We start from the raw sequence: 17,353 nt of genomic DNA, 5'->3' as shown, positions 1-17,353 counted from the left end.
TAAAATAAACAAACAAACAACAAATAATTGATTACATATGTTAATTCATAAATTGTAATAATTATTAAAGTCTAAATTTTGATATAATTTTGAATTCCTGCATTTTAAAAAGAGTATATAAATGATAGTTTCTACATCAAATAGAGTTGTTGTTATTATTTTTATTATTATTAAGGAATAAAACAAACGACTTAACTCAACAATACATTAAAGCAAGAATTGTAACCAAATTAAAAGATAACTGAGCATTATCAGAGGCAGCAAAACATTTTAAAATAAGCAGACCAGAATAAGCAGAATTAATCTAATCTAAAAGCAGAATCACAGTTTTTCTATTAATAAAAAATGGAGGGAACAAGAAACTCTCGAAAGAAAGCGAGGGTCTGGAAGACCAAAACTATACTAAATTTAGGTATGTAAAAATAAAATTAATATTTGGTAATATCTCCATCAGCATTGATAAGAGCTTATAGTCTTCGGTCCATCTGCGTGAAAGGAACTATGAAATTGTCTTCAGAGAGCTCTTCCCAAACCTGTTGTATACCGTACCACAGCTCTTTAGCATTTTAGAGGTATAAAATTACGCTGTTACAACCGTTTTATAATAACCCCCCACACATTCTCGATTGGGTTTAAATCTGGATTGTAGCTGGGCAATGGTAAGGTTTCAATATTGTTATTCTGGAGCCACTGGTTTATTATATTTACAGTGTGAACTGGACAATTATCTTGTTGGAGGATAAAATTATTTTCTGGATACAACTGTTCTACACTGGGAAACATGATGTTTGTTGGGAAGTCTTCCCAACAAATCTGCTATCAATACGCCGTCCATTCCCACTCTTCTAGATGAAATCCATCTCCATACATTGGCGCTAAAATGACCAACTGCTCGATATATATCAACATATAGAGAATTAAATCTATTATCATCTGGTCTATACAGCCAAATTTTGCCCTTTTTAGAAGATTAAAACATTTTCTCATCTGTGAATATTACCCTGTCCCAAAAATCTTGATTTTGTAGCTGATGGTTTAAAGCAAATATAAGTCTTGATTGCTTCTTTTGTGGTGTAAGAGCTTGTTTTTTTGCTGCAGTTCGGTACCTAAGACGCGATGCTTTAATTCTGCGCCAAGTTGTTGCCTTTCTTTCCGAAAACTGTGACATAATTCTTGCAATTTTCGCATCTTCAAAAAGATTTTGTTCTAATCTCTCCAAGAGAGTACGATCTTCATGAGCGGTAGATATTTTTGGTCTTCCAGAACCTTACTTTCTTTCGAGAGTTTGTTGTTCTCTCCATCTTTTATTAGATAATATTAAAAACTGTTGTTCTGCTTACGTTAAAATGGTTCGCTACGGCAGATAGTAACCAACCATCTTCTAATTTCGTAACAATTATTGCTTTTAGTTCTTTGCTAGCATGTGGAGCCTTTTTTTGAGGTTGAATGGAATGTTATCTAATAAATTTTAAGATTTGGCAGTAACAGTGACAGTATGTAAATAATAAGTATTTATCCTTTAAAATACACTGCTCAATTTTCTACAAAATAAGCTTTAAGAGTCGTATCAGTTTTTTAGGAACCAGCTGTATGTATATGGGAGCCTGATCAAAGTATTATCTAGGAGTGTCTCCTTATAGAGCATATTGACTCAAAAGTCTAGAATATTACAAACATGCACTTGCAATGCATCTATTAATAACATAAAAGTTAAGATTATTTACGTGTCTTGGACATGTGGAAAAGTTTTGTATAACATAATGGATCAGCCAAAGATGAGATATAGACGATGAGAAGTAGGCAATGGATATGCGACATTTAAGGAGGATTTAAAAGGAAAACAGGTCAGGTGGCGAGGAGAGATAATGATGAGAAGAGAAGACTGGAGGTGTATTTTGAAAGAGGCCAAAACTCACCACTGTTTGTAATGTCAAGGATTGTACAGTATTTGTATTTATGATATTAAATATTAGTATATTTGTTTTTTTCTAGACTGTACAGCTGAATATGTTCACGGTGGATCTGGAGAAAGTACCAATAATATCCATAAAAACGGACTTAAGTGTGTCACAATTTTAATAGGAGCATTTAATAGAACTACAGGTGAACCTGTCATGGGTGTTATAAATAGACCATTCCTTGACTCTGAAGACTTTCAGTAAGTATTTAATAAATAATTTACTTGTGGTTTTTATCATAAAATTTGTATAACCAAATACATTTATTAAAATCATCATTATTCCTACTAGTAGGAATACCAACTAACTAGTAGTAGTCGGAACCACTAACTATTAGTATTTAGTGGTTGAGAACAACCCCATAGAACAGGTGATGCAATTCAGATATATAGGCATAGATATATTAAGCACACACGACCCAGTAAAAGACCTAAGGAGTCAGATCAACAAAGCATCCGCATTGTCGTGATGTCTGCGGGAGATAGTCTGTTCAAATCCGTATATGCGCACAGATAGTAAAATTAGAATCTACAAGACTTGCATACGACCGATCATGACATATGACATACAAGTGCGCGAAGATACCAACAAAACGAAACAGATGCTAAGGGTTGCCGAAATAAAAACCCTAAGAACAATAGTGGGCAAAACAAGAAGAGACAGGGTGAGAAATAGAAACGTCAGAGAGCAGTGCAAATGATATTCAAGATATTGTAAGATGGGGAAGGTAGCGTAAGAGGATGTTGTACAATCATGTAAGACGAATGGATGAGAATAGACTCCCAAAAAAATGAGGGATAGTTGGCAATCTACCTCCCAGGAAATTAACCAGAGGCAGCTTCAGAATTAAATAGATCGAAAAATCTCCAAGAAGTAGAAGAAGAAGAAGATCATTATTCCCTTAGCTTTATCATAAGGAGTGATGGGCTTCTTTAATTAAATTTCTTCACAAGTTTGTATCTTGTGTAGTACTAATACTAATGCCATTTGCAAATGTTTCTTGTTTAACTGCTCGTTCCTACTTTGGTCTTCTTCTCTCTCTTACTTCGCCCAAGAAATTATTAATAGCCAATACTTTGTATTGAGTAATCCTCATCTTGACATGAAAATGTTAATCTCTTCGTGTATTCGTGATCTGACATCCTAGCAATGTGTCCAGCCCATCTAAGTCTCTGCACTTTAACGAATTTCACAATATCTGGATCGGTGTATAACTGATATAGTTCAAAGTTGTATCTTCGACGCCATAGCCCATTTTTATTTACGGCCCCAAAAATATTTCTAAGAATTTTTCTCTCAAAAATACCAAGAAGTCTTTTATCATTTTGAGATAAGATCCACGTTTCAGCCCCATGTATCAAAACCGGTCTCATTAAGGTCCAGTATATATTAAGCTTTACTGCACGATTTATATTTTTATTTTTTAAATGTTTCTGGAGGCCGTGAACAGTTCTGTTTGCTATTGCTATGCGTCTTTTTATTTCGTCACTTGTCGTGTTTGTTGCGTTTACTAGCGATCCAAGATATGTAAATTCCTTGACTTGCTCAAAGGTATGGTTGTTAATTTGAATTCTCTGTTGGATATTTCGAGGGTTTTTAGAAACCAACATATATTTGGTTTTTTCCTCGTTTACCACAAGTCCTTATTCACTTGCTGCGTCCGCAAGCCTTGTAAAACACTGCACCATGTCTCTCATACTTCTGCCTACTATAACTATATCGTCAGCGAATGCGAGAATTTGCGTCGATTTATTAAAAAAAGTTCCATTCATTCTAATATTTAATTGTCTGATTGCCTTTTCCAAGGCAATATTAAAGAGCAGACACGCCAACGTGTCCCCCTGTCTTAGACCATTATTAATGTCAAAGAACGTAGAGTTTTCTCCTTCAATTCTAACGCATGAGTTTACGTTTTGCATTGTTAGTTGGGTCAACTTAACTAACTTAGGTGGGATCTTAAAGTCTATCATTGCATTATATAATGCAGTTCTTTTCACACTGTCATAGGCTGCTTTGAAGTCAATGAAGAGATGGTGTGTTTCTATGTTATATTCTAGTGACTTTTCTAGAATCTGCCTATGTGCTTGAATTTAATGTGTAGTTGACTTTCCAGCAGTAAATCCGCATTGATATTAACCAACAATATCCTTTGTAAAATGTTTAAGTCTTTTAAATAATACATTGCCGAATATTTTATACGTAGATACTAACAGAGTAATACCTCTATAGTTCTTACACTCCAGTTTATCACCATTTTTATGCAACGGATATATTATTCCCTTCAGCCACTCTTCCGTTACCCATTCATTCTGCCATATAAGTACTATTAGTTTATGGATTGCTGCAAAAAGTTGATCATCACCTTCTCTATACATTTCCGAACAGATTTCATCGATTCCTGGGGCTTTATTGTTCTTGAGTTTTAGGATCGCATTTGACACTTCTTCTCCTGTTGGGTCTTCACTGTGTAGTTGACGTATATTTTGTTCATTTTCTATGTTGTACTCTTCTTCAATATCGTTTATATTTAGATGTTCGCTGAAATGTTGTGCCCATCTGTTAAGAACTGAGTTTTTATCATGTAGAATTTCACCGTTAGTGTCTTTACAAATTTTTAATCGTTGCTTTCTTTATTGGTGATGGTATATATGAATTTTTATCCGATTTAAGATGTGTAAGAGATATAAGGTCAAGGCATACTTTCATGGCAGCCATTGAGCATATTCCCATTGCACCTTTTAGGTATAAACAAGTTAATATTACTTTCGCAAGATTGTTTCTTACACTGCTAGATTGACTTTAACCTTCTTATTTACTACCCCGTATGTAATTATTCTTTTTACTATTTCAAAGTAAATCCACCTCAGAATTTTCGGGAATCACACCTGTAAAGTTACTGCACAATATAGTTTTTGTGGCCTTGTCAATGATCTCTTTTTTATGCTTGTCCATGTATTCGTATAATTTGGTCATGTCCTAATATTGTCCTGTTAGTTAGAGTTATTGTTATTGAGTTCACTATATCCAACTACCATATCTGCAACATTTTTCATTATTTGTCTACTATAGATCTATTATATTTTAGATCTATTAGACTAGATGAAATTCTCCTGTCAATGTTGTTTATGATATTATTCTTATGAGCTTGTTCTTGTAGAGCTCTCTATGGGTTACCTCCATTTTCGATATATGGTGCTATTTTACTTTATACAAGGCCTTTGTGTAACCCACAAAGCACATACGTCTAGGAGTATTAAATTCACGATTTTTTTCGATTATCTGTCTAAAGTTAAAGATATATTCGCGTGTGCCTTTTCCTGGGACAAATCTAGTTTTTCTGATATTTGGGGCAAAAGAAAAGCTTTTAGTCTTTAATTTATGAATCAGAACCTTACTTGCATGTAATATTGAGGCCACCGTCCTGTAGTTGCTGCAGTTTAGCGGAGTTCCTTTTTTGCAGATAGGGATGCAAGTGGACGTTGTCCAGTCATCAGGCCACTCTTCAGCCTCGCAAATCTTTCTGGAGATCAGGTGTCTAACATTTACTTTAACTCTTCTGTCTCTTTTAAAATCTCTCCTTTAATCCAGTGTGCGTCAGAAGATTTCCGATTCTTTAACGTCTTAACTCTTTTTCTAGTCGTATTGTCTCATATTTCTAATTGTATTTTCACCATACTTCCGCAATCCCTTTCCCGTCATTTATGATATCATTTTTGCGGGTGTTTATCCATTATTGTTTGTGCGATTGGTTTAAATTCTCTAGCTAGATAACGGACTGTTGTAAAGCTCATAAAATTGATAATGGTTTACATGCCTCTCTAGTTCTTCGCGTTCTTCATTTATGTGTATTTTTGTCTTCCCTACATGCTATTTTTATTTCTTTGTTTAATCTACACAATTATAGTTTTTTTTCTGTCGTTCTGATCTACGAGAGATTTGATCATTCTTCGCTTTTCAAGAATTTGCTGCGTTTTGTCTACCATCCAGTGCTTTTCTGACGATTTTTTTTTTATTCATTCTGAACTGTCTTGTGTCTCTAAAATACTAATTTCCTTTAATGCGACTCTAAATGTTTCTAAAATTCTTCAATCTTTTGCGAGTCTGCTACTGCTTGGTTCTTTTTGAAGCGAGCCTATAAGTATTGCTTTTACGTCTCTAAAACATGCCTTCCATCTGTTTCTAATCAATATGTAGTCAATTTTCTTATTATATTATCCATCTGGGCTGGTCAATTTCTGATATCTGTCCATCTGATGTTTGCAACGGCCATATTGTTTTCGGTTGAAAAATGTATTAAACGTTCTTCTAGGTTGTTTCTGATACCTAACACTTATTTCCCTATATTTTGGATATTATCATTTCTTATATCTCCTACTTTAGAGTTAAAATCATTCATGGTTAAAAGTAGTTGTATACGTCGTCCACTTAATTGTCTGATACGTCTAAGGTTGGCATGTAAACTTAAAGAATATGTACTTCATTTGGAGATGCAAGTAAGAATATTTTTAAAACACTGAAAACTTTTGTTTTTAACACCACTGTTTTCTCAAGTTAATATGACAAAGGCACTGCCGAAACAGCTGTAGTGATAGTAACTTTTAATAAAATTTTTGGAAGTGTTGAAAAAAGTTTTCAATGTTTTATTGCTTGATAAAATGAACTTCCATCAAGTAACGGTCGAATCCATCACATATTTAAAAATATTTTTGTTAGTCTTTCGTTTATTAGCTAGTTATCATAGACGTGCTGTGAAAATTTTCAAGTTACCATACTGGCAACTCCATTTATTCCTGTATTATTTGCTCCCGATATAAATATAATATCATCCATGATGATGTAGTAACGGAAACATAGTCAGATGGTTTCCGCTTGCGGGACTGATCGCAGTACCACAGCTTTCTTTTTCATGTATCATGTCCTTTCAGAACGTAGGTTACCATCCTAGCTATCTTAATTTTATTCACTGCCACCCTAAATAGTATGCTTGTATTAATACCATACCAATCTCGCAAGTTCTTCAACCATGAAGTCTTTTTTCGTCCTGGACTGTATTGGCCTGCTATTTTCCCTTGCATAATATTTTGTAGCAATTTATAATTGGGACCTCCCATTACATTTCCGAAGTACTCCAGCTTTCTCTTCTTGATGCTTTTTATAATCTTAGTAGTCTTGCTGCTGAGACGTTCTAGTATTGTGGAGTTTCGAATCTTCTTTACCTAAGAAACTTTAAATTATTCTATAGTACCACATTTCGAAAGCTTCAAGGCGATTTAGATCATTTTTATTCGAGAGTCCAAGACTCGACACCATGAATCCGCAATGCCAATTTTAGGTTTCTGTTACATAATACCTTGGACATCTTTCTAAAAGCGGTTCTGGCCTACTCAATTCTGGAACTAATTTCACCGTGACTCTCTACCACAGCCGGTTATCCATAATTTGATATCGCGTGTGGATTTTCAATAGTGAGCTAGTTCAAGATCGTTCCTTTTATACCTCAACTTGATTCTGGACACGCTGCTTACCACGTCCAGGTATATGTATCGACCTACCGGTCAAGATCCGTAATGTTTAGTGTCAAAAGGGTTACCTCGTGAAGGTTGTGGATCTTCAACACGCATTATGGCTTTGACTAGTGAGAGGTTAAAGCTCCACTTGAAAGATCTGAATTTAAATCACCTAGCCCTGGAAGGTTGTGAGGACTAGTGTCCAATCATCTCGGTACTGTCATCCAAAGGATAGCCAAACATCTAAAGACGAGTCTATCGTAGTTCATCCCATTTAAATTAATAAACCGACTAATTTTAAGTTATTCCTAGTAATGTATTTTGGGAGTATCCCTTACACATTTCAAGTTTTCAAGTACAAAAGTATACTGAATATTATTTCTAAGGAGAATTTCTAATTCCTAATAATCTTTCTAATTTTTAGGCATTCCCAGCAATGTATATGGGGAGTATCACTTCCAGATTTGAAATGCAACAGTAGACTGAATACAATTTCTAAAAAGAATATTATTTGCATAAGCAGCAGTGAAAAAGATGACATTAAGAAAAAGTTAACGAGTCACGGTTATACCTTAATTGAAGCATCAGGAGCTGGATACAAGATTTTAACAGTAATTTTAGGTAATAATGTTTTATATACACATATAACAATTGCAATATTTGCTATATAAAATGTTTAAAAATAGTTCTTATTTTCAAAGTGGTAACAGTCTAGAGAAATTGCCTACGAATAAATCGAAGACTGCGGCTTTTAAAATGTTTGTTGATGTTCTTCCAAGCCATCCACGTAAATCTTTTAACCAAGAATTTTACCTTCTATGGCGCGATCTTTCCCCCTTTAAACTTCAATTATCAGAGAAGGAAATTTATAGCTTTCACATCTTTTAATATTACCTACATACTACAAATTTCTCTCTCTATATATTCAGGATGCACTGAATACTCTTCTATAGCGTATATATAGTCGGTTCGCTATATTTATGCGGGTTTCGGATTAAAATTTTTATTGTAAGTGCCCAGTTTTGATTACCTGCTCTTTGGGGAAATATCAACTGGTCAAATGAAATGAAAAATAATCCATAACTTTTTTTAATTAAATAATAATGGAAAATCTTTTATATAATTGACAGTATAATAAGGAGAATTACTTCATTAATGGAGTCTAATGTGGCTCATATAAACCTAATAATAATTTTATATTACACTTCACACAGAAAATATGGTCTATGTATATTTGTTCCATGGAGAGAATTTCTAATGAAAAATAAAAAAATTTAACTTGCCAACAAAAATGAAAATCAGTCATTATCATCAAAAATATCATAATCGTCATCATCATCACTGTCATCACCATTAATTGTTATTATGATTCGACTTATTTCGTTTATTTTATTTTCACGAGTCCACCAATCTTCTATTAGTTTCTCGCACTTGAATATACAGTTGCACCACACTTTTGGAGTTAAAATTGAAAGTGCCTTTCGCCAAGTTTCCCGAACTGCGTCGTCGCTATAACCGTTAGGCCCAATATGGTTGTCATAATATTGTTTTACTATTCCCCATATATATATTCGATGGGATTAAACTGGCAATGATACGGTGGCAGACATAAAACTTGATGACCGTAACTTTCAATAATCTGATCCACAACAAAGGTTTTTGGTTTTGCGTGGATATTTGCCAAGCGTAATAATTCTGATTTTAAAATATGTTGTGTAAATGGTATATGTTCCTTTGTCAACCATTCTTTAATTTTATTAACAGTCCAAGAATTCGTTGGACTTTTGTTTAATACTTCAGAATGGTAAGGTGCATTGTCTAAAATAATTACGCTGGGCTCACTTAAACCTGGGAGAAGTTTTTCATGTAACCATTTTACAAACATTTCTGTGTTCATATTATCGTGATAGTCACTTGATTTTGATTTAGATGAAAATATTAAATCAGCACCTTCTATAAAACCCGATTTCCCTCCTGCATGTAAAATTATGTGTCTCTTTCCTTCTCCATCAGTATGTTTGATAGACTTTACGTTATTATCTTGCCATATTCTCTTGGTTGCATCCCTAGAAAATATCCATGTTTCGTCTAAATATATAAAATTTGCCCTTTCTTCTTTTAATTTATAATATTTTCTTAGAAAGTTAATTCGTTTATGCACAACAGAACTTCTTTCACAAAGGGCTTTTCTGTTATCCTCCTTTTGAAATTTGAAACCCAAATTATGTATCACTTGCCATAGACTTGTTCTGCCAATTTCGTCAAATTTTCTATCTTTTAATTCCTAGAGAATTGTATTTAAGGTCACATGTTCCTTGTTGGCTCGCATTCGATAAATGGTATCACGAATTTCAAATTTTTTTCCATCTGGAATATCTCTCGTTTTCAATGATAGGCGAGTTTTTCGGTGATCTTCTTTTGGCCGTTCATTATTGCTATTTTGTAATACTCCTCTTAGTTTGGTTTCACTAATTCCTAGAGCATCACATACGCGTTGTTGAACAGACATTACCGATTTTAAAGGACCGCCATTTTCTTTTTCATCCGTAAAATACTTATGTACACTACAAATTAGACTATCTACATCTAACACACGTCTAGGCATTTTTAAATATTTCCACCAAACATACAATGTCAACACTGGCAAATAATCAATTCAACTGCAATATTGTAACAAATTTATACCTACCCTAATGTTATTTTAATGTATTTTAAAATATGACCATTAATGCAGTTTTTACCTAATTTTCTGTGAAGTCGTTTACTGCAACTGGTTATCAATGAGTCATTAGCATAATTTTGTTAATCCGAAACCAGCGTAAATATAGCGAACCGACTATATCTAAGCCGTCTGAGCCGTCAATCTATATTTGTTATCATGTGGTGTAGAACATTCAGGTCTAGCTTCCATTTAAAACGCCATACAAAAAACAACACAGCAATTGAAACCGAAGTTTCAGGTATTTGGTATTTCTTAAGTCATGTCTTTCCGAAGTGACATCCGAAGTCAAAATAAACTTATTTTAAACTAAAATTATTGTAGTTTATTCACAGTAAAAATAATGAATTATATCAAGATGAAACAATGTATAAAATAGGTTGTGATTTTGATGAATTTGACGTCTGTAGACAATATTAATTATAACTTCAAGTAAAACATTATTCAGATGCAGTTTATTAACAAAATAAAATTGACACAGTTGAAGCAATATAAGAAAGGTTTAAATGTTTGTTTCTAAAATTTTATAGTCGTTTATAGATTAGTATTTATAAAGGAAAGGTTTTTAATATCAACGGTAGTAAACTTTCATTTTTGCGCCATCACCATTTGTTTAGTTTAAATGTGGTACTCTACTGCTAAAACAATGTCAAACTAATTTTGTTCAGCTTTTAGTGTAATGTGATATTCGCTCCGTGCGTGACTGACGCGACACCTACCGCCTTCATCTGACAGTTTTGGACCTACCAATTTTTAGGTTAAACATATGACATATGTTTGAATTGTTAAATACAGGCGAAATTGACAATTCATTATAATTAACTTTTTAATTATATTTTTTCAGTTTATGTACAAAATAAATGTAGTAATCAAAACTGCGTTTCTCAAAATTCATCATAATATATCTTTTTAACCCCAAACGGAAAAGAAAAAAAAAGTAATTAAAAACAGTAATAGTGAAAGTTATGATATAAAATATAAATCATCAGGCACTCTGCAGTTAGCTTGAAGCCTTATAAAATATCATTGAAGGTAAATTATTTAGATTTCCTATTTCAATTGCATAAAAATGAGGTTATGTGATATTTCCTTTTTCATATTAATAGCACGGATCCATCTTTTTCTTTTCTCTAATTTATATGTAATCTTTGGGAACCTATAAAAACTACACTATTTTTGCTATTATTAGCACAATTAAATACGCAACATGTATTTGCACAAATTTTTGATGAAATTTATGCGTAAAAAGATAGTGTCCAATTTTGTCATATTTCGCCGCTACGCACGCTAGCATCGTTTCAAGGTACCCCTACCATGGTCACGCACGGAGCGAATAACGTACTTTAAAATATACTTTAAACCAAATACTAATACACCAATATAATGCATTCGTTTCTATATTTATTAACAGACTGCAGCACAATAGAATAAAATTATCTAACATTCACCATTCAAACTTGACATAGAATAACAATTTTATACTATTTTTTAAATTATCAATCAGATTAATTATATAAGATATAATATAATGGAATATGATATATACCGAGTTTAAAATTTTGCAAAATAATATAGATTTTCATGTCATTTAGTGTTATACAGACCGCAATATACACAAACCGAGCTCATTTTTTGCAAACAAATAAATAAAGATTTTCAAAACTATATTGAAAAGCTGATCGTTCACCAAAACTTAACGAAGACCACGTTGCTCAAACCAGAGCTTCATTGGAGGTGGGTAAAGATACAGATGATAGAAAAATAACAGATCAAAGATAGGTAACAGTTTGACAAAAGAAAAATAAGAAACCCTGAATACAAGTAAACTGCAAAACAAAATGGGCGCCAATGACTCTTAACCATAGAGTCATAAAGGACTCAAGTTTAAATAAACTAAACATTAGATTAATATTTCTCTCAAAGACATCAAATAAATACGTCAAAAACAAATCAACGAATTATCAAAGAAAAGTATAAAAATTTACCCATAAGCTGAAAGAGATTATAGATTAATAAAATCTTGAAAATAGTTACATCCTCTATAAAATAATACAAAGAAAATAGTAAACTTAAAAAAAATATATTTATTAAGTCTTATAAGAAACTAAACAAATACATATTAATCTAAAAAAAAGATAATTATAAAACAGATGAATATAAAACGGATAAAGGTAAAAATATAAAACAGATATTACACACATAGTCCAGTCGTCAGAGAGTTGACCCCTAAAAATCATACGAACAAGCTGAATTTTGCCGAGAATATTAATTTTGGGACCCCAAAGAAGACGTAAAAACCAGTCAAAACCAATCAAATAAAGTGGGGCCTTAGACACGAAACACATAATTAATGCGAATGTGGCGCCATACATAATATGGAACATATACTGACTTGTTAAAATTCTCCTAATGCCTGCAACCTCGATGACTTACGGCTTATCAAGCAGGAAACTTAGGATGTAGCCCAATACTGGGTCGATAAACTTGAAATTCTGGAAACAAAAAAGTATAACTAGTAAATTTTATTGTTTTAATATTTAGTCCTATTATTCATGATTATTCTTTTTTTTTCAATTGGTTGGTTTATTTAAGCTACTTATTAATAATGAGTAGTAGAAATTTTTATGTTGTATGTTTCCGATAGTGATTCTGTCAAAATTTTCCCAAACTCAGTGAATTGACTATCTTCTTCAAGTGCCATCTCCGCGGCGGAGGTCGGCAATCATCATAGCTATTCGGACTTTTGAGACGGCTGCTCTGAAAAGTTCGTTTGATGTACATCCGTACCACTCTCTCAGGTTGCGCAGCCATGACATTCTACGCCTCCCTATGCTTCTCTTTCCTTGGATCTTTCCCTGCATAATCATTTGGAGCAAGGTGTATTTCTCTCCACGTGTAATATGTCCGAGATATTCTAATTTTCTTGTTTTTATTGAATTTAAAATTTCCATTTCTTTGTTCATCCTTCCCAGAACCTCTTTGTTTGTGACGTGTTCTGTTCATGATATTTTCAGAATTCTTCTGTACACCCACAGCTCAAATGATTCCAGTTTTTTCATTGATGTCGCATTCAAGGTCCAAGATTCCATTCCATAAAATAAAGTCGAAAAAACATAGTACCTCGCCAACCTAACTCTTAGTTCCAGTTTTAAATCCCTGGTACATAGAACTCTTCTCATTTTGTTGAAATTTGCTCTAGCCTTTTCTATTCTTATTTTTATCTCCTGATTGTAATCATTTGTGGAGTTAATCATTGTTCCCAGGTATGCATATTTGTCCACTTGTTCGACGTTGGTTTCGTTTATTAGAAGATTCTCGTTATTTCTTTGAGTTTTCGATATTCTCATAAATTTCGTCTTCTTGACATTCATTGTTAGACCATACTATTTTCCATACTCTGCTATTCTGATCACCAGTCTCTGAAGATCTTCAATGTTTTCGGCTAAGATCACAGTGTCGTCCGCATATCTAATGTTGTTAATGGGAACTCCATTTACCTTTATTCCAGCTGTTTCACGATCAAGAGCTTTTTTCAGGACCTCTTCGGAGTAGGCATTGAAAAGAATTGGCGACAATACGCATCCCTGTCTTACTCCATATCTAATTTCAATTTCTTCTGACAGCTGTTCGTTAACACGTACTTTTGCTCGCTGTTTATAGTATAAATTTGATATGATCCTGAGGTCGTTGTAGTCAATCTTCTTTGATTTCATGACATTCATTAAATGTTTATGTCGTACTTTATCGAATGCTTTATTATAGTCAATAAAACATGCGTATATATCTTGATTGACGTCCAGGCATCTTTGTATTAGTATATTAAGTGAAAAAAGAGCTTCACGTGTTCCTAGGCCTTTGCGAAAACCAAATTGTGTATTATTAACGTCTATGTCCAGTTTGTGATATATTATGCCTATGTAAATTTACAACTACTATGAAAATGTGTACTTTTGAACTTTTATATAACCATAATATGTTTTATGCAATATAATAATTTTTATACCGAATAAACGAGTTATTTCGTTAAAAAAAATGTTTTCAATTTGAATGGAAACATATTTTTGTTACTTATTCAATTTATTTATATTTTCAGGTTTAGCAGATGCTTACATTTTAACTAAAGGTACCACTTTTAAATGGGATACGTGTGCGCCGCATGCCATACTAAAATCACTCGGAGGAGACATAATTAATTTTCTTCAAATAACATCTTCAGACGAGTCAAAGAGTATAAAATATTTTAACGAAGAAAATAACTGCAATTTGAATGGAATTATCGTATATCGGGACGAAAACCAATTAAATGAAATCGTTAATATTTTAAAGTTATAAAGTATTTTTACTTAATAAATGTTATCTTATAATAACTAAATATTTTTTTGTTTAAGTACTTTTATTACTTTGTGTTACTTCAGTTATTTTACTTTTTACTACCAAAGGCGACAATCTGCAGTATCAAAAACACATGAACGTGCATTAAAATTAAGGTGTAGTTCTTCTCACAGCCTTTTTTTTAGTGATCCGTTTTATTCTAATACATGTAATAGATAAGGACAAAAAATTATACGTCCGTGATTATTTCTTATAGAAAATCAACATATTGTATCATCCAAATGAATTATATTATACATTCTACCCATTATATACATTATATATTATCGTTAATACAATATTTCGATTAAAAACAGTCGTTCCATATATTATTTCTTTATGGTTTCTATCGTCTGGCAAATATAAAATAAAACTATAAATCAGAAATCACGCGCTGTAAGTGGTCAAATGTAGCCTAAATCACGTGCTCATCATGAATTCTAGGAAATTTTTAATTCGATCATTGGCGGCGCGTAAGAAAATATGTTTCGTTGCGTTTTTAGAATAGAATAGAAAGGAGTACTAGCTACCGCAGAACATGCCAAAACGTGTTTATTTGGAAGAAGGTACACATCGAGTCATGCAGTTCATGAATCATATTGTTAGATGTAGTCTTCTTCTTCTTCTTTTGGTGCCTATCCTCTGTGGATGTTGGCAATCACGTTGGTCCATACAACTTTATTGACAGCTGCTCTAAATAGATGTATACGCATAATTTCCAGATTTTTATTCATACGTTGGATCACGATGTTGTTTGTAACATGATGGATATAGAAAATTTTGAGCATGCGGCGGTAGCACCACATTTCGAAGACTTCTAATCGTTTTGATGTTGCCTCCGTCAAGGTCCAGGCTTCGACTCCATATAAAAGGGTAGAAAATACATAGCATCTCAAGACTCGTGTTCTTATATCAATGTTCAGGTGCATATTACATAAAATCTTCCTGAGGCGATTGAAGACAGCTGTCGCCTTTTCTATACGACATCTTATTTTCTGTGAGTGGTCCCATTCCTTATTTAGGCTGCATCCAAGATATGTAATTTTGTCGATTATTTTCAAGGGTTCATTATTAGCTATGAATTGATGCTGTATTACGTCGTTTTTACTTACTACAAGAATTTTGGTCTTCTTACAGTTTAATTTCATGCCGTATTTGTCACAGGGTTCCACGGTCTATTAATGTTTGCAGATCCTCCGCATTATCAGCAATCAAAACCGTATCGTCCGCATATCTTAAATTGTTTATGATTTCATCATTGATTTTTATACCTTCTCTTAAACCATCAATAGCTTCCCTGACCAGCATTTCCGAGTAAGTATTGAACAATGTCGGTGATAAAATGCGGCCTTGACGTACTCCCCGTTTTATCGTGAATTTTTGTGAGGTTTCGTTGTCTACTCGTACAGTTACCCTTTGCTGTAAGTATAAATTTTTAATTAGGCGTAAATCTTTGTCATCAATACTAAATCAATACTTTGTCATCAATACTAGATTCTTTTAGGATCTGAAATAATTTTTGATGTTGCACCTTGTCAAATGCTTTTTCAAAGTCTATAAAGCATGCGTAGACTTCGCAATTTACGTATCGAGCTCTTTGTATCAATACTTGTATGGAAAATAGGGCCTCTCGCGTTCGCAGTCCGCTTCTAAACCCAAACTGAATACTACTAATGTTTTCTATATATGCGAGAGTGAATAACAGAAAGAAGGATTTTGAGTGCATGGCTCAATAAGCTTATAATTCTGTAACCAGAGCATTTGGTGGCATTTGCCTTTTTGGGGAGAGGGATGAAGGTGGAAACTAGTCAATCTGTAGGAAATTCTGCAGTTTCATAGATTTTGTTCAGTAGACTCGTTAGGAGTTTGAGTTGGTTGTTTTCAAATAGTTTCAATATTCCAGCTTGTATGTTATTAAGTCCAGGTGCTTTGTTGGTTTTTAGTCTTTTTATTGCATATGTTACTTCACTGAGCGTTATTTCTGGTCCTAAATATCCAGAAACACTGACTTCTGTCTCTTGTTCTTCCTTGAGTAATTCTTCGATGTATTGTCTCCATATCTCAAGTATTCTCTCATTTTCGTATAGCAGATTGTTGAGCTCGTCTAGTATGAAGTTATGACTTCGTGATCCGTTTCCTCCCGTTAAGTTTTTGATCTTTTTATGTAGGTTAAAAGTGTCATGCTTCTGTTCTAGGAATTATATTTCTATGCATTGATCTTGTAGCCATGATTCTTTTGCTTTTTTAATCTTTTTCTTAATGATTTTGTTTATTTCTTTGTACATTTCCTCATTCTTATTTCTGTGCTTTCTTCCTTCTTCCATTAGCTCTAATATTTCTTTATATTGTTTTCTTGTTTAAGTTGACGTTGAAATCTCCTAGCAGGATATTCACTTTTGTTTTTTGGTGGTTTGTTTTGCGGATTCTTTTAATTGTTCAGAGGTAGTGGATTATCTGAACGGCTATGACCCATGCATGCGCAAAGTACAAATTTCCGCTTCGACCGTACAAGTTTTAATTATTTTTGGACGACCTGACGTGCAGATATTTTCAAGGTCGTATTCGGTTAGATAATCCACAAGCTCTACAAATACATTCTTTTCTGCAATTGATTCTATGCACTGCGTTGACAGTAGTAAACAGAACGAAACGCAATTATCAAAATTCGAAGATCATTTCTAAAAAAAATTTAATTGCTGACTCATCAATGACAGCGACAGCTGACAGCGTCAATAAAAAGAAGAATGTAAAGTGCAATACAGTTCACGCTGTAAATGCTTAACTTGCATGGTATGAAA

At 33.2% G+C, this 17,353-nt stretch overlaps 1 protein-coding gene across 1 annotated transcript in view; it reads left to right on the top strand.

Annotated features, from left to right (window-relative positions):
- Ipp (inositol polyphosphate 1-phosphatase) overlaps window positions 1-14,556 on the top strand; it is a 35,124-nt gene extending 20,568 nt beyond the window's left edge. The window contains exons 4-6 of the mRNA XM_072535010.1: window positions 1,993-2,158; window positions 7,890-8,086; window positions 14,278-14,556. Coding sequence (XP_072391111.1) covers window positions 1,993-2,158; window positions 7,890-8,086; window positions 14,278-14,516 — 602 coding nt within the window. The 3' untranslated portion in view covers window positions 14,517-14,556. The remainder of the gene's footprint in view (window positions 1-1,992; window positions 2,159-7,889; window positions 8,087-14,277) is intronic.
- The last annotated feature ends 2,797 nt before the right edge of the window (window positions 14,557-17,353 follow it).

Source organism: Diabrotica undecimpunctata, chromosome 6, assembly GCF_040954645.1.
Source record: "Diabrotica undecimpunctata isolate CICGRU chromosome 6, icDiaUnde3, whole genome shotgun sequence".
Classification (NCBI taxonomy): Eukaryota; Metazoa; Arthropoda; class Insecta; order Coleoptera; family Chrysomelidae; genus Diabrotica; species Diabrotica undecimpunctata.
This window is presented reverse-complemented; position numbering and strand designations above follow the sequence as displayed.